The sequence below is a fragment of the Gobius niger genome (genome assembly GCF_951799975.1).
Source record: "Gobius niger genome assembly, chromosome: 19".
Taxonomy (NCBI): Eukaryota; Metazoa; Chordata; class Actinopteri; order Gobiiformes; family Gobiidae; genus Gobius; species Gobius niger.
This window is the reverse complement of record NC_136870.1, coordinates 23276009-23294227: the sequence shown is the minus strand read 5'-3', so window position 1 is coordinate 23294227 and position 18219 is coordinate 23276009. Positions and strand designations below refer to the sequence as shown.

The following is an 18219-nucleotide window of genomic DNA, read 5'->3' as shown; positions in this document are numbered from 1 at the left end:
TTAATTAAAATATAAAGAAGCATATATATACACCAATTTTAGACAAAAGGACTGGCTCCAGTATTTACATGATATTGATCTTTTGCAAAATTTTAGGTATTGCACAGTACTACAAGAGAACTAATTTTAGTTTTTGGGTAAAATAAAACCATATTTCTCCTGCAACTCTAATATCGTCAGCTTTCAGTTCATTTTCTAATATTTGTTCAATACCCTTATTCATTTATGTGTTTCTTTGACAGGGACAGTTCAAGAAAACATTGCCAACTCAGTGGCCAATGTTATGTACATAACATCCAAAGGCTTATTTGCAGATTTATTTCAAATGCATTATAGTACATGATTGGCTCTATATGAGGGACTTCTGACTAGATTCTCCGAGTGTCGCTGCTCTTCCTCTCCCGTTATTTCCTTGTCGGGGATTAGCAGTGTCTCGTCCAAATTAATGAAAAGCTCTAGATTCCATGGACAGTGAATTACCCATGAACAGTTGAAGGTACATGTTAAAAACATTATGTTGGATGTAAATACTTGACCGAAAAAAAAAGTTAGCCCTTAGCTTGAGGACAAAAACATATACCACGATGGAACACTGACATGTCCTTCAGTGAAGCCTTTACATCCAGTATGATGTTTATAACCTGCCATGTAATCTAGAACTATTCATTTATTTGGATGAGACACTGTTAATCCTCCATAGGGAAATAATGGGAGAGGAAGAGAAGAGCAGTGCCTCCCAGAGAGTCCAGTCTGAAGTCACGTGTCACTTGTGTGAATAGAGCCCATTGTAAGCTCGCACACTTGTCAAAAAAGATCCATTTATTGGCTCTGATCAATTGTTAAACTACAAGATGCACATATGTTATGTAGGCCATTGATCAGGAACCCAGAGAACCAATAAAGAACCGATCAAATAGAGAAATGATTAATAGCATTGATGTTGCTCAAATCTGAACACTTAAGTTTTGTAAATTATGTAAAATTGGCGGTTGTTAATACCATACCTAATATAATAAGAGATTTTACAGCTAAGAGCACAATCACTACAAAGACATGGTTATTTTCAAGCCCAGTCATACCTGATGTTCTTTAAATGCGCGTCCACTGGAACAGCATCACTAACTTCAGTACACATGGTGTGTACCTGCATCCAGTGTACCGCTCATGGAAGCCTGTAAGATAATTATTTAACTGTAAACAAGTATGTACAGACATTGTAGTAATTTAAATATATAGATATATTCTTGAAAATGTGCTGGTACAATAAGGTTACATAACATTATGCCTTTCAAATAATGAATAGACCTACCTCCTCAAATGGAGATGACCAGCAAACAGGTGTCCTCGTCCTAGTACTGGTGTCGGGGACGGCTCCTGTGCAGATGAGACACAGAAAAATACATTACTTAACTGTAAATTGTCTCATTTTTTCAGCAAATTTAACAGACTAAAATGAATATAGTCTTGTGAATGTAATAAATAAGTTAAGAAAAAAAGTGCAACGCATATTCATGCTAAAATTACAAAAAGTACACAATAAAGAAGAGCTGAACATTAATTACATTTGCTTGGTTCAGCTTTTTGAACAAATTATTTTACAAATGACTTTTTATGACTTTTTTATGACAGTCACTTTTGGAAGTTGGGTCAAACATTTTCTGTCCTTTAATTGTAATTACAGGTCATATAATAGTGTTTCAACGCGATCTCCTCGTTTAGGGGCTCGTCTGCCCCAAACAGTTGTTTATTATTTCATTCATGCTGCTCACTTTGAGCTCCCTGTGGGGCAGCAGCAGCGGAGGAGGTGACCGGGGCGGAGGAGGCAGTGGGCGCGGTGATGTCGCTGCCGTTCGGAGGCGGCCAAGAGCGGAGTGGAGCTGAGCGAACAGGTGGAAGATGTTTCGTGTCGGGGCGCCTGTAGCCGCCTCCTCAATCACCGACCCCGCGCACCATTTCTCTCCCATGACCCGGGAGAGCTGGCGCTGGGAACGTTCGGCCGCGCTCACTCGCTGTTTCCCCAGAGCCGCGCGCTTCCCCGCAGGCCGCGCTCACGTCCCGCGGTCTGTCCCGGTGCCACTCCTCTCTCCGCCCCACTCCAGCAGTCACACTTGTTTCGCAAAATAAGCATGCACAACGCGAAGAGGAATAATAAAGAAAAAGAGTTCATGTTCTCTACAGGGACTTGGCTCCGCTCGGCTCCCGTCGTTCTCAGTGAAGAGACGAACAAAGACTCGATTCGTTCGTGAGCGTCACATCACTGGTTTAAGCGCTTGCAAAACACGTTAAGGAATAATATTCATGTCAGCTTAAAGCACAGTAAAGGTAGATAGTATTTATTTTATGCGAGTTGCATTTCAAAGTCCAGGCGATGTCACGACACAAAATGGCGGCTGCGCTTAACTGTCCTAAGTTAGTGTAATATCTAAATCATAAGGGTGCAATTGGTCAAAAATAAAACCTTCAACCTAATACTCATAGCCTACAATATTTAAGAGATTTGATGCACAATCAATTTATTCAGTTTCAGTGCCAAAACATGTTAAATTAAAATTCAACTTCAGGAGAATTCTAGTTTACGCCTCTGTGCATACATACAGGACACATGTATTAAGTTTACAAGTCTAAATATGCTTTTAACTTACCTTTTCTCGCTGTAAAGTTCCAACAGTGGGTCTGGCCAGATCTTGAGTGAAAAGGTCTTGGCCACATTTGAAATCTGGAACACGTTGTGTGTCATCTTCTTCAGCTTTAATTGGTAGACTCAAGTGCTGCGGTTGTCAGTGCTGCCCCCTGTGTTCGATGGCTCGACGAACGATTGTTCATTAGATCAATTAACTTTTATAAATAACTGTCAATTTGCAATAGACCATTGGATGTACATACAAAAATGTATCAAAACACAATGTTCAATCTATATGGTTTTAATTGGACTAACCAATTTGATTTTCTTTATTTAAGCCAATAGCAAAGAACATATTGAATCAACAACAGCAGTGTTTCACTTTTTTCAGTGCAGGACATTAGTCTGGTCACGGAGCAATTGGAGCAGTTTGAACAGGCGGGCCGAATGTGCACAGATTGTCAGTGAAATAAACCAATCAGCAATTAGCAGATGTGACGACAGTTCTCGTCCGATTCACAAAATATGAACTGATGAGAACATGGAGGCAAAATCCTCTACTACTTCATCCATGATTAGTTTCGGATAATAACTTCTGCACGTGTCACTGTTGATTGAACTACAGCAGTGCAGCGAGTGACGTAACCTCGTCAATTCCCTGTTACGGTCGTGATCGTAGTAGTAGTAGTAGTAGTAGTAGTAGTAGTAGTTGTAGTAGTAGCAGTAGTCTTACAATCTGGCTACAAGAGTAAGAAGAAGCTCCTGAAGATAGATGCAAAACACATTCTGAAGGTCGTTATCCTTTGATCTCAGCTCAGTTCCTTACACACTAATGATGCACGCTCTGATGCCAAGTAATAAACGGCTAATCAGACATGGACATGAAGGCCATTAAGTCAGAAAATGTAGGGCTAAGGAAAAGTTCACTGCCTGACCGAAAACAAAAAGTCACCTGGATTAAAGTGCCTGTTCTGATCTGGGATTGCTGCAGTTGGTCAGGTCGATGTTTAGGTTTTGATGTGCCTGAAACACACTGACACATTGTAAGTTTCTGTCCCTCAGCTCCCTCGATCTCACCTTTCTCCCTTTGCCTTGAGTAAACAGGTCCATGTCCTTGTCAGAAGGATGTGTGACGTCAAAGCTGAACTTCACCTATTAAGAGGGCCGAGCCGCATGGCCGAGAGGAGCATGTGGTGAGGGCCAGATGAAGACGAGGGGTCCAGAAATAATCTGTGACCGACATCCAGATCTTCAGCTATAAGTTGTTTGTATCCAGTGTTCAAAGTATCTGCCCCAAGAAAGTTGATTTTGCAAGTCCCAAAGAACTAAGACTAAAGTCATGGTAGGCAACAGCAACACAAATGTAGGGTTTTTAAATGCATTTTTTTTGGGTCAAAATATTATACACTGCCTGATCAAAAGAAAATGTCGGCACCTGGATTGAACTGTTTTGATATTTGCCTTAGAAACCTTGGGCCTCATTCAACAACACATTCTTTCGCACATATTTGTTCTTAAGGCTTTCTTAGGAAGATTTCTGACATTTACAAAAAAATGTCTTAGCTGGAAAAAATTCTCTGTAAGAACAAATCCTAAGAACAGTCTGAAGGACTCTTAAGAAACCAGATGTGCGTCAGCGTCCGCCATGATAAGAAGCGTCCGAATTGGTCAGTCAGTTAGGAAGGAGTTAGGAAAAGGAGCCTCAATGCTAACTAGCATAGCCACTTTAGTATCGGGACCTCTGGTGCTAACTTACCGGTGATTAGGAGCTATGTGCCATCCCATAAGCCACTGCGCCGCCAATCCCCTCACCCCCCTCGGCCCCACCCTCCAGTGATTCAATGCCAACCACTGTTGATTGACAGGAGCACATTTAATAATGAAAAAAATAAAAAATAAAATAAGATTCTGCACAAGCCAAACTTTAAAAAAGAGTGTCTTTTTTCCGCCTTAAATGTCTTTGTTTGGACACTAATGCACTTTTGTTTAGCCTGCACTCCACCAATAACTTTAAAGAAGAAGAAAAACAGCTGTTGGTGATGTCACTTCCCTTTCCCCTGGGTAAGGACGGTTGAATTGCAGAAATGCTACTGATGCTCAAGTTCAATAACTGCATAGAGATCTAACAGTTGACCCCATGAAAGGTTAAGGATGAGTTGCTAGTGTTTGTACTTAGAGGCTACAATTTGATGGTGCAAAGGATTTTCCTTATTTAAGAACGTGTCATGAATCCGTTTCCTGTCACTGCCCTCGTAAGAACTGATTTTAAGAAGTTTCTTAAGAAGATGTTTGTGAACGAGGCCCAAAATTGTTCATAGGTCTTCCTCATTATTAGCCTCGAATGGTAAGTATATTCAGCATTGAACACATGTGAATACTTAGTTTGCAAATCAATGTAGTCTTTCACTCCGTGTCTAATTAGCACGAGGAACCCGTAAGAGCACATCCATCTGTATGAGCGTGTTTTTAGTTCTGTGTGGGAGCTTCAAGGTGTTGAAACCTTTGTCTGTGATTAATGTGTGTAGGTCTTGTTGTTGTAAGTAGATTTATTCCACAGCTCATTAACGTAACACAACACAGCGTCCTATCCATTGAGATCATGACAGGATGATTAAATGAAACTAAAGGGGTGTTTTTCTGTGGATAAACATTGCACTTGAAATGAATGAATACAACAAACTCGTAAAGAAGCATATGATTATGGAAATGATTAAGAGCTCATGTCGTCCGTGCTCTTGTCCGGACTGTGGACCTGAAGGACCTCGGCGTCTCCAATCCTCTCTGCAGAAAACAACATGCACATGTCATATGCAAAGCCCAACTGTTGATTTCCACAGAGCCACGTTTTCTTTACACGTTATCCAAGAAAACGTGTCAACTGGTCTATAATCATTAAAACAAGCAAATTGCATCTGCACTGCACTGCTTTTAAGTAATACTTGAGCAGAAGTAAAAAATTATAGAGGAGTTGGACTTTGGGAGGGAGAAAAAATACCCCCTCTTTCCTCCATCCTGAGAAAATTGCAAAAACATTGCATGATTTCATAAAAACTTACCTGGTTTGTCTTGTGGAGAAGAAGAAGGCGGCTTTGCATTGAAGCTGCGAGAATAAATAAAAGACAAAAAAAGAAAACTCCTCGTATCATTACGCCTCACAATATATCCCTTTTTATCTGCTTATAAAATCGACATGTTACATTTCTGTGTAAATATACTTCGCATGAAAACACTTCACGTAACTTTATTTAAATAGGGAACACGTTTGGTAGCTTCTATCGTGAGCTTTTTCGGAGCTATATGACATGTGGGAGAGGCTGCGTATGTGCTCCGTTTGCGTGACAGAGCGCACGGACAAAGACCAGACGGGTATATATTAACTCGGCTAAGGTTATGTAAGAACATATCTCAGTATGTTAAAACGGTGGCCTTTTCCTTTAAGGACATGTACTCGACCCGTCTCACCCACAAAGCCTTAAGAATCACCAGTGACAGCCAGTCTGCAGACGCACAGTGAATGCTGGTTTTGCTGGGATTGGACGAGAGGAACTGAAGCTCCAATAAGGACTGGACGTTCTGCGATCTTGGCCATCTGCTGAGGGACTCCCATCGGCCCTGGGTCTCTATAACCTGTCCGTCCATGGGAGTGGCTCTCTCCTTCTGTGGTTCTCGCTGAGGTTTCTCTTTTCTCCCCCTGGGTTTTTGAGTTTTTCTTGGCCGTGCTGGAGAGTCTAAGGACAGGGGGCACCCGTGCCGATTGTCGTCACCTGCTGCCGGCGCTTATTTGAACATTATGTTGCCTGGACACTTAATTTGCTTGAACTTTATATTGTCTTATCTACTACTACTGCTCTACTGCCTTAATGTTCGGATGGATGGATGGATGGATGGATGGATGGATGGTTGGATGGATGGATGGATGGATGGATGGATGGATGGATGGATGGATGGATGGATGGATGGTTGGTTGGTTGGAAGGATGGATGGATGGATGGATGGATGGATGGATGGATGGATGGATTTCTTCCTCTCTCCTCAGGGCTACACTTTACATCTGAACATTTAAAACATGACTGAAACTATTAAGGTTGTCTCTATTGCCCCTAAAATAAACCTCATGATTGACGCTTTTCAGAACAAATATTTGACAAACTTTCACAGACTAAAAAATGGGAGAGTTTTTGATGATGAACGATGTCGCTGGAGTAAAGGAATTGGAGCGGAAACATTTTACTATATTCTTTAAAATGATTTCAAAACACGCGCATTTGTGATCTCAGCGGCCTCGGTAGAGCTGGTTCCATCTGGTGCACTTGAGTGGAATTATAACAGCGTGAGCCTGGCCCAGGTCGAGGTGTTAAAAGGAGAATTTCAAACAGGCTCCGGTCGTGTGCGGGCGGAGAAATGTGCCAAGGAAAATATAATGCTGTCTCTGAAATAGGACAAGGTTTCAGTAATGTACAAAGCGAGAGTGGCTGTGCAGTCGATTCATTTATCAGTTTTGATTATTATTTAATTGCTGAATCTCACAGCGTAGCATTTAAAAGTATGATGTTTCACGTGACAGGGTTTTAAATCACGGATTGCTCGACCTTTTTGTGGCTTGTGAGCTTCTTTTAACGACAACATTGTTTGGAGCTTAAAAAAAGGTAAACCTGTTCATCTGCGCTCTGCTCCAGGTCGAGTCCGCGGTCTGGTTGAACTGTTGCGGGAGGTGAGGATAGACCCCGTAGTCCTGGTTCTGGAGGTCCATCCCGTCCAGTGCCTGCTTAAGCATGCCCATCACGAGGTCCTTCTCTGCGGACACAAACGTACATTTTAATCATGTCCGTTCCACCAAGAAGAAGAAGAAGAAGAAGAAGAAGAAGAAGAAGAATTGAAATGTTCCTTAACGGTTTAACGTTTAACGTTGACGTTAAGGAACATTTTCTTACAGAATCACCAAACCGTCAGGTGATTCTGTCCAGAGTTTCAGCAAATTACAGAGTTGGTAGGCACTCCAGTTGAAATTTCGAGGTTATAGTTCAGAAATTCTGACCTCTGAGATCAAGTGGAATGTAGCAAAATAGAAAACACTTGGCAAAAAGCAGGGAGTAGTTCTCACTCTCCCCTCCTGGAACCACCACCTTAATGTGGTGGAGGGGTTTGACCACCTGAATGATCCTGGGAGCTCTGCTGTCGAGGGCTTCGTGCCCCTGGTAGGGTCTCCCATGGCAAACAGGTCCTAGGTGACGGGTCAGATCAAGAGCTTATGAGAGACCAACAGGCCCGGTTAATCGTGAGGCCGTCCTCCTGTGGACCCACCACCTGCAGGAGGAGCCATAAGGGGCTGGTGCAATGTGATTTGGGCAGCTCCAATTGCTGCCTCCACAAACCAGCAACGGACAAGTGAAAGAAGATGGATGGATGGATGGATGAATGGATGAAGTTTTACGATAGATGGATGGATGAATGGATGGATAGATGGATGGATGCATGGATGGATGGATACATGGATGGATGGATGGATGGATGGATGAACTTCTCACGTTGCATTAACCGAGGTGAACGTAGCCCCACATCGCCTCCCATCCGTCTCTTCCATAGCGCTCTTGACGGCTTTCTCCTGAAGACACTTGAAATGCAAACTTCCCGGGGGCTGCCCAATTCTTAAAACTAACTGTCCTGTACCACTCCGGACTATAGGTTGTCTGTGGGCACTTGCCACAATCCCAAACTTCTTGATCATTGCAGGAGTGTAAACTTTTTCCAACCAAAAAACTACAAAACTACAAATAGACCATGTGCAGTTACAAAAGGAATTCTAACTAAATGCAGCTGCAAAAAAAATGCATTTTCTCTGTATAAGAAATGGAATATTGTGTGCTATGTATGTGTGATATTTCTTACCGCGTTGGCCGGCCAGCAGCAGCCATTGTTGCACGTTGGAGAGAGAATCTGTTTGAAGTATCTGGCAAAGCAGCTCCAGCACCTGCGGCAGACAACAACTCTTAAGTACCATACCACGCTATCCCAAGCTATCATGACTAAAGTGTCCTGCTGGTTTCAAAGCCTGGCTCCATCACAGGGCTGAACCCCCCTCAGGCATGTCCTCAGAATCCCAAGTCCTTCTATGTGAAGAAGACTTTTGAAGGGACCATAATTTTGGGACTCCTGCTGCTTTTATTTTGATATAACCAGTGGGTGTCCCTCACATGCTTCTCACAATATGTTCCAACTTGAAGAGTGACGAAGAATTGGTGCACCATTTCATTTTAGTTTTTTTCTTATTGACTGCTTTTTTAAAGATGTAGGTAAAATGGCCATGGTTCTGTGGCTTTTCTTGTCATTTAGATCATGTTTCTGCGGCATGGAGTTTGGAGTAAGTCTGTCAAAGTGGGCGATGAAAATCTAAAGAAGAGGAGATTTCCCATCGAGACAAAAATGCAAAGAAACCAGGATTGGGGGGGTGGAACTGTTTTCAGTGGGTCGCAAGCCTTTCTTTCAAAATTCTTCCCAAAAAAAGTATGGAAACACCATCTGAGTCTGTTAAAAGGACTGTTATCAACTTGTTTTCATCATGATTTCAACTTTTTAATGTTAGGAATCACTTTGACAATGCAACCTACAAATTATACTTCCTTTGCAGTTCGAAAACTGAATCCGTTTTACGTAATAGCAACCATACATTTATATTCTAAGCATACATTTGGCCTGGGTTTAAATATTTTGGAGTGAGAATTGGAGCGTTTTTGTGTGAGCTTTACCATGAGTTCCTGGTGGTGCAGTATCTGAGGCAGCGCGGCGGGCTGGGAGCGGGAATAGGAGCGGCGCTGGTAGGATTTGGAGGAGGGAGGAATGATTCGTCCCGTTTGGGAGGAGTACTGCGTCCTTCGGCGAATCGGCTCCTCCTCAGTCTGGTCCTGCAGATCACACGGACGAAGGCAAGTTTCACCCAAGCAAAGAGAGGCTGCGATTTCAGGGTGTGATGTATTTTTCATAACATGATGAACAGACTGGACTCAAGGGGGACCAAAGTGTAGTAGAGATATTCAAAGTGCCACCTATAGATTTGGTCCCATTAGTGTTTCCAAGTGAAATGGACTATAAAAAGATTTTCATTGGATATCTTTTCAAGATATCCAAACTTCTTGCATTAAAGGTGCAAAATGTGGCATCCAATCTAAGGGTGAAAATCTATTGTAACCTTTTAGCAACTTTGGGACAACTTAAATACTGTTTTTAAAAATTAAAAATAGGTTTAAATTTCTCAAGTCCATCCCAGCACGACTGAAGGAACCGATAACATAATAACAGCCGATAAAGTAATAACGATTTACTGGCCGATAATGTAGTAATTATTACATTATGTGGTTATGGTTAAATGGTTATTACATTATTGGCCTGACAAGATGGAGATTGTTTACAAATGTATTAAATGCAGCAATGCATCTAATAATACATCAATCTGACTTGATTTTATAAAAAACAAACATACGATATTGGCTCAGCAGCTCAATAGTTATTAGACTATTGAGTGAACCTGGATATAAAACTTTGCTTTACAGCTGCACTGCTGTTTTATAGGCCGCACTGCTCTACTGTATAAGCAGCAGCTGTACATAAGTGCATTAAGAAGCGATATCAGCGCTGGAAATACTGGACTTTTCTCTTCGTGCACAGTCACATTTACCAAGAGAACGATGGCCTACAGGAACATTTACTTTTCTTAAAGCTAGGTTTGATTATATTATTCTATAGACGCGCGAGCGCTCAGTCAAGCCAAAGCGCTGCCCGCACAGCGACTCCTACTTGGGAGTTTGGCCGTGTTTAGAGCCGCCCTCCTCGGGATGTTTGCACACACAGCCTCGGGAGTTTCGCGGTGTTCAAAGCTGCTCTGAGCTGGGTCCATGATGAATCGCTCGAGACTGGCTTTTGATACCCACACTTTGATGCACCCTCCATAATATTTAGTTCCTACACCTTCCCCCTCCTGGAACCGCCACCTTAACGTGGTGGAGGAGTTTGAGTGCCCAAATGATCCTGGGAGCTCTGTCAGGGGCTTCGTGCCCCTGGTAGGGTCTTCCATGGCAAACAGGTCCTAGGTGACGGGTCAGACAAAGAGCGGTTCAGAAGCCCCTTATGAGAGACCAACAGGCCTGAGAATCGTGAGACCGTCCTTCTGTGGACTCACCACCTGCAGGAGGCGCCATAGAGGCTGGAGCAATGTTGGACAAGTGGAAGAAAATGGATGGATGGTTCCTACACATATTGCACAACTTGTGAAACCGTCTAATCCCTGCATTTTGTATCTTCATTACCGTCATTTCGTCACTACACTGTATTCTGGATCAAATGCAAGTAAAACAGTTCCATATTTTCTTGTTCCAAATCCATTACAAAGACCACTCATTTAGCCAGACTGAAATGATCACAAAAGGCCTAAAAATAGCTTATTCTTTGTGCACCTCAGCATTGGTGTTTTATATCATTGTGGACTATCCTTCTCAGTTCTTTCTATTATGCGGGGAATGAAATAAACTACTCCAGTCATTTGAAAGAGCGATTTGAGAGAGAAAAGTCTATTTTGCTTAATAGGTCCGCTTTATCGTACCTCTTTTCTGTCCTGTTGCTGAGAGGTCCTTGAGATCTTAGCTGCCAACTCTTTCAGTTCGTCTCGCCACCGTTCGGAGAGCAGGCCTTGAGAAATGTGGACATTATTAAATGCTTTCATTGTTGGATCGACAAAGGGGAAAGAAAACTCACTCGATCTGCTTTTGTTTGCACTCGACGCATACAGATTGTGAGCGAAAGGCAGATCTTGACTCTTTGGAAAGACGTTGCCTTTGAGAAGAGGGTGAGGGAACAGCGACGAGGTGACGAACCAGTCGTCGCGAACACTGCAAACCGGGCGACCGTTCAGGCCTGCAGAAACAGAAACCACCATTATCATGTCAATCACATTTTTTCAATGCTGGTGCTTTAACAATACTTGATACTGAGTAATACTTTTGACACCTTAACAATAAGCCGAATGCCCATCTTGGGTCGCCCGTTGCATTATGAGTAATGGAATTGATTTCGGCTACCAAACAGTGTTGATAGTTAGCGTAAAGCAACGAAGAATCTCTGATTTGGACCGTTTTAACTGCTGGAAAGTTGATGATATAAAGTGCTTTTGTCGTCGCCGTGGAGCTTGTTACGATATTAGCATAAAGTCTATTTTTTACAACCTCGGCTGCGTACGGAGGGACAGAAACTGAAAGAACTGAACGGCCGTTCATATGTAGAGCTGCTGTGAGAAAAACATTTCTGACCCTCGAAAGCGACTGTTGGGTCTGAAACTGTGGCCTCATGTCGCCGATATTTAGAACATTTAAACTGGAATGAGAAATAAACACGTAGAGTTATTTTTTTTGTCAACAAGGATGTGGACAGTAAACAAAATCTTTTTTTATTTGTATTTTTACGAGTGATCTGATGGTACAACATAGCTAATCGATCGCTAATTTGACAGACGAAAATGTACCGACTATATTTAACATCAACACCGTTTTGAAACTTTTCCCTGCAATTTCAAGATGAATTTAAATGATTTAAAAAGTGGCGGTGTCTGTGTCAGGCTGATCCCAGGTCCTGTTGTCCCCCCGTCCGCTATGGTCCACTATGGTCCGCTATGGTCCGCTATGGTCCACTATGGTCCGCTATGGTCCACTATGGTCCGCTCCTGCCTACGGAGCCGCCGTCCTGACTTTTCCCTCGCTTTTAAGATATTGATAACATAAATATTTGCAAGAAATGTAACTTGAGACTTATGGTCTTTAAACAAATGCCCGTAAGCCTTATGGGTCACGGTTATGGCTCAATATACTTCAGTGTTCTCGCTCCACTACCTGAACTCGCTCACACATTTCAATGGTTTGTTTGGGCCCAAATCAGGAGCCTGATTGACCCACGCATGCGAAGTCGAGATGGGCGAATGCCTATACTTATACTATACCTATATAGTATATATATATTTCTATGATTGAAACCTTTACTGTAATACTCGATTCTGATTGGCTGGAGGGTGTTCGTTAAAAAGTGATTATGTACACCTAGCCCGGCAACAGTTAAATAACAATTAAATCACGTTCTATATACAGACGGCATCTCTGGACTCGCCCATATGTGGCATGTTTGAAAACAGTTAAGGGGGAAAACAATTTGGAGAAAAATCTAAACTTTCTCTAATTGTTACTTTAAAGGGGGTGTTTTTCTTTTTAATGACATAAAATAAAATTACTTTAAATATCGGCCTATCAGCTATCAGCCAACCCCCTTCATATCATTATCAGACCACAAACATCTATGTCAGTCGGGCCGTACTAAGCTCGCATTTTTGCAGAAGTAGATATCTTTAAAAACTTGACTTCCAAGAGAAGCCCAGATAAAAGAAAACACAATTCAGTGGACCTCATTTGCTGACATCCGATTTGGATTAGGGTTGGAAATATGAATGGAATACTTTTGCTGCAAAGACCATTGAAGCGCAAACGAACTGGAGCAAAAAGTCCGGAACTGAAGTCTGCTGCCTCTCACTCCGTTGTGCGGCTGCAGCCTGGGCTCAGCTTCAGAAAAAGTGCCCACTTCAAGGAACGGGGTTTCAGACAAAGCAGCAGATTGCATAAAGCTTCTGGTCGCGTTTGAAAAGTCTGCCATTCAATCAAAAGAAAATAATCCATATGGGAGTCTACCACTTAGCATGGCAACACATTTGAATGAGAAAGAGAAACACATTGTTGGTTCACGGCGGTAAGGTGTTCTGACTGTTGCATGAAATTGCTTTGAAAGAGTGAAATAATGGACTCCAATCCGAAAATCCACTTAGAACTCCAGTAAAGTGTCTACTATGCCCTTCCTCTGCTCCAAAAATAACTGCTGAAGGAGAGGAGCTCAGGTGGGTAGAGAAAGAAGCGGATATTGGTGAAACTGTGTGGTAATTGACAGCTGTCGTTGGACTTCAGAGGAGAGATTGAAGTGTGAAGAATTGCATTGTTGTAGCGTAAAATACACTAAGGTTAAGGTAAGGTTAAGGTTAAATGTATTGGAAAACTTGTCCTCTGCAGCGTCCAGGGACCCAACTCCAGATGTGAAGCCAGGCTAATGCTCAGAAACACCTGGCTGGAGGATTCACTTATTGTACATGTGTTTTTGTGGTAGGGGAAACTGGAGGACCCGGAGAAAACCTACCACCGAACGGTCTGTGGATAAACCTCCTCTCAGTTCTGGAAGACTTTTGTAAGGAAGAAAGGGCGATATACCTCAAACTGGAAATGGAAGACTCTTGGCTGCCGCAGAAAGTGTTCAAAGCTGTGATACTCGTGGTCTACATAGGCATTCATTCTGCAGGGTGCACACACTTTTGCTCTGGTCATTGTGTTTTAACATGAATATATTTTGAAAATGCAAATGATCAAAGTTAAAACCAGATTTTATTGGAAACTTTATGCCTCATCTACATCCTCATGCCTTTTGAAGATCACTTCAACGTCCCCTTACTTCATTATTCACATTATTAGACATTTTGATCCGGGGTACTTACATTTTCGCAACTCACTGTACATATACAGTATTTTCCAGCACTCCAGATGAGTTTGAGAAATATAACGTCCTTGAAAAAGGACTCAAATCACCTTGAGCTCCTTCCATCACGGCAGAGATACAGACTTCCTTGTGCGAACGAAAATGTGCACAGGAATTCTTGCCATCAAAGAGCTGAATAAGTTGTAACCGCTAATGTCATTCAGTCTGTTCTGTTCCTTTTCTTTTGATGAAGTGAAGCTGCTGCTGCGTCTGCAATTAACTGATTTTATAATATATTTTAATGTATTAGGTATTTTTATTACATTGCTGGGCAAATGTATTGCATGTGTGAGAAAGTCAAAGGCAAATTTCTGCCATCATTGCGCATGGTAGACAAGTTGTTCAGTTCAACTCCAACTCCAACTCCAACTCCAACTCCAACTCCAACTCCAACTCCAACTCCAACTCCAACTCAACTCAACTCAACTCAACTCAACTCAACTCAACTCAACTCAACTCAACTCAACTCAACTCAACTCAACTCAACTCAACTCAACTCAACTCAACTCAACTCAACTCAACTCAACTCAACTCAACTCAACTCAACTCAACTCAACTCAACTCAACTCTACCCTACCCTACCCTATAACTACAAAGGGGGGAAACTCCGCCCCTGATACGACCCCAATTATAGGAAAGTCTCTGTGAATGTGGCAAACTCTAAATAAAATATACATTGTATTATACTACTTATTTTAAGCATTTCGGCTGGTCAGTGAGAAAACAATAAAATATCTGATTAAATAGCGACAACATGAAGACAAGGAAGACTCTTTTTTTGAATCATAATGAGGTGTTCGGCCACATCAGCAGGTTAAAGGTCACACACTGTAATATTTGGTTGTAGCGCCTTTAAGCTTTGATTACAGCACCAGTATTGTAACATTCCAATTGTTTCAAAAAGCTTCTGCAATGTCAGAAGAACCAGTGTTGCGTTCACTTTTCACCAAGATCTTGCATCTTCTCAAGCACATCCCAAGGCTTCTCAGTGGGGTTAAGGTCTGGACTCTGCGGTGGCCAATCCATGTTGAGCTTAAATGAGGCTAAAACAATATCTGCTATCAAGTATAACCAGGCTGGTAACTCATCTCTGTCATGCCCCAGGGTGGATTGATTGCACTGGGCCAGTGTTTCTCCTCACCTTGGATGTGCCTGACGCGGCTCGGGTGGGGGTTGTGTCTGGAGAAGAACGAGTGATGGCTCAACGCCCCGAAGCGCGCACTGCTCCGGGACATCAGGCGCGGTATCCCGGAGCTGGCTGTCCCCGGCTGTCCCGTGCCGCCCCTGGGGTCCGGGCCGTGAGGCGACGACATGCTCCGACGAAGAATTCAATTTGGATGCATGAAAAGGGGAAAGTCCTGAAAGGGGGGAGAGGGTGAAGCTGTCAACCATAAAACAGGAACAGGTTCAATAACAAATCATACAAATTATACAAAGGTAGATTTACACTTAATGGGTTCACAATCACAACTTTAAATACCATTTTTGCTGACTTACACTTCATTTAAGAGATGAGAAATTGGACAATGTCAAAGGACGAGGTCTGTGCTTTGTCCATGTGGGAGGCACTCCATGTAAAAGTGCAATATAATTATTTATTTGATTTGATTTAAAGCAGAACTAAGTAACTCATGCCCCTAGAGGTTTTAAGCCCCACTGCAGGTGTGGTAACATGTGCGTTTTTCTTTTAACTCATTAATTGTCCGTGAGAGTAAATTCTACACTGACAGAAAAGACAAAGGGAGAGAGGGATATTGTACATCCAATTACACAATGGAGATATTCTTTGTCACTCAAATTTGGCTGTAAATACTGCTAAAGTGGCGATGTCCATTAGCCTGTCAGCTTCTTCTTCGTGAATCCAATAGTGCGTATTGGGGTCTCCGGGTCGGAACAGCGAAAGCTGTAGTTTTCTGGCCAGAGACACCAGGGGGAGATGAAAGACCCCCCAATCATCCCATCAACACTTGTCTTACCCCCAGAGGGATACGGAAAGGATTTATTAAGGTAAACAAGTTACTTGTTCTGCTTTAACCAGGAAAGTCCCTCTGAGATTAGGAATTTCTTTTTCAGGGGAGTCCTGACCCAAGAGGAGAACCTATTATACATGTTTTACTGGTAGGGGAAACTGGAGTATCTGGAGGACATCTTTGCAGACATGGGGACAACATGCAAACTCCACACAGAAAGGTCCCGTCCAGGTGGGAATACAACCCGGGACCTTTGTGTTGAGAGGCACGAGCACTAACCGCTGCACCACTGTGCTGATTAAACATGTTTAATTCAATTTCATGAATTTGACGTCATGTAATGTAGAATTAGTCGACTGATTTTACACGCAATTTACTACATTTAACTGAAACTAAAAAACTTTTCATTGGCCTCAAAAATATGTTCACACAGTGAGACGATATGGCCTTTTGAAAATGAGAAAATGAACAGAATTTTGAGCTAAAAATTCTTATATATGGATTATACGAAAATCTAAATAAAATATCATAATCCAAACTTGCTTAGAAGACTTAAAACACTTTATTTTTTGTTCCACTTCAGTATTACTTTTCAAATTAGACTCAACTTTGGTCTCTATTCATCTCTGCCGTTGGACTTACAGCACAACATACTTTTTTTTCCAACTCTATTTAAGCATTTAACATTATAGTATAGAAATTGACAAACTCTTCCTATCTGGCGCTCAAACTCTGTACAGTTGTAACATTAGAAGCTAAATCTAAACACAATAAGGAAAATGTTGACTCAAAACAAGCATAACTTTCTTTACACATTAGTTAAAGCAGTTTTAAATCCTTCACCTTGTCGTAGCAGCAGCACTGGGGAGTCCAGTCCGTGCAGGAACTGGAACAGCACGTACGTATATAAACGCTGTTATTTCCTGTGTTGCCTGGAGACTAAACAATAGCCCCATGGCACGTGACGCTGTGAACCGCTCATTACTGGACCCAAGAAAATCAGCCGTACATTGTGTTCAATATGAATCACCTTGTTTACTTTGAACATAAGCATTAACGACCGGAGCTGGAGGGTTAGGAGGGTTCATCAGTGGCAGTCAGGTCCAGAGTAAAAATAATAATAATAATAATAACAATAATAATGATGATGATGATGATGATGATGATAATAACAATAATAATAATAATAATAATGGCTTACATTGCTTTGGACGAGCTTGATAAAACGGAGACACTATTGCCCCAGTTGGACTCCGTCAGGGCTGCCCGTTGTCACCGGTTCTGTTCGTTATCTCTATGGGTCACATATTAAAGGGATATTTCAGGATTCTTGACATAGGGCCTCATTTCCTAGTTATCCGGAGTGTTGCTGGTGCCTGGAGATATTTTTTTGTAATTCATGCAGTTTGTTGGCGCTATTTTGTACTTTTGTTTATTTTAGGCTTAAGTTAAGTTATAGCCTAATTTATTTTCTTTCTTGCTAAAGTTAATTTGCTTATTTTGCATTTATGCATATTCTTTCTTGTTTGTTATTTCCGCTAATTTAGATAATTATTTACGTTGTTGTTTATTGGTCACTGTTGCTTTCGTTGATTTACATAAGTGGGTCAAGGTGGGAGGGACCTCAGGCTGCGAGGGCATATGGTTTTTTACCAGCGACAGAGAGGCAGCAGAAATGTCTGTGAGCTTGCTATGCTTTGTAAATAAACCTCCTCAAACGCATCTTTTGCATGGACATTGTTGATTTGGTACCTCTTAACCTGCGTAAAGCCGAAGTCATGACGCAGCCTCAGTGGCCATTTGAGAAGTTTGAATTTTTGTTTTTGATTTAAGTTTATGGACAAATAGCCACTACACAGTTACATTACACTGTTTTTCTGCATTAAAAACAGTCTGACCCGCCCCACAGTGCACCTGAGGCAAATCACTTATAACACCAGACTAACCATGTAAATGTCGATAGAATAATTTTAACCATTTTGCATTTAAAACAGCATCAGCTTCGTGTTTGTATAAGCTACGCAGTGG

General features: G+C 41.9%; 1 protein-coding gene across 1 annotated transcript; it reads right to left on the bottom strand.

Moving 5' to 3' along the window:
• Positions 1-5330: 5330 nt before the first annotated feature.
• tbata (thymus, brain and testes associated) lies at positions 5331-15534 on the bottom strand (the record flags this gene model as incomplete). Its single annotated transcript, XM_079576786.1, has 8 exons — positions 5331-5401; positions 5677-5720; positions 7273-7414; positions 8507-8588; positions 9364-9519; positions 11211-11296; positions 11363-11521; positions 15363-15534. 8 exons carry the CDS (start codon positions 15532-15534, stop codon positions 5331-5333), a joined length of 912 nt encoding a protein of 303 aa, XP_079432912.1.
• Between the last annotated feature and the right edge of the window lie 2685 nt (positions 15535-18219).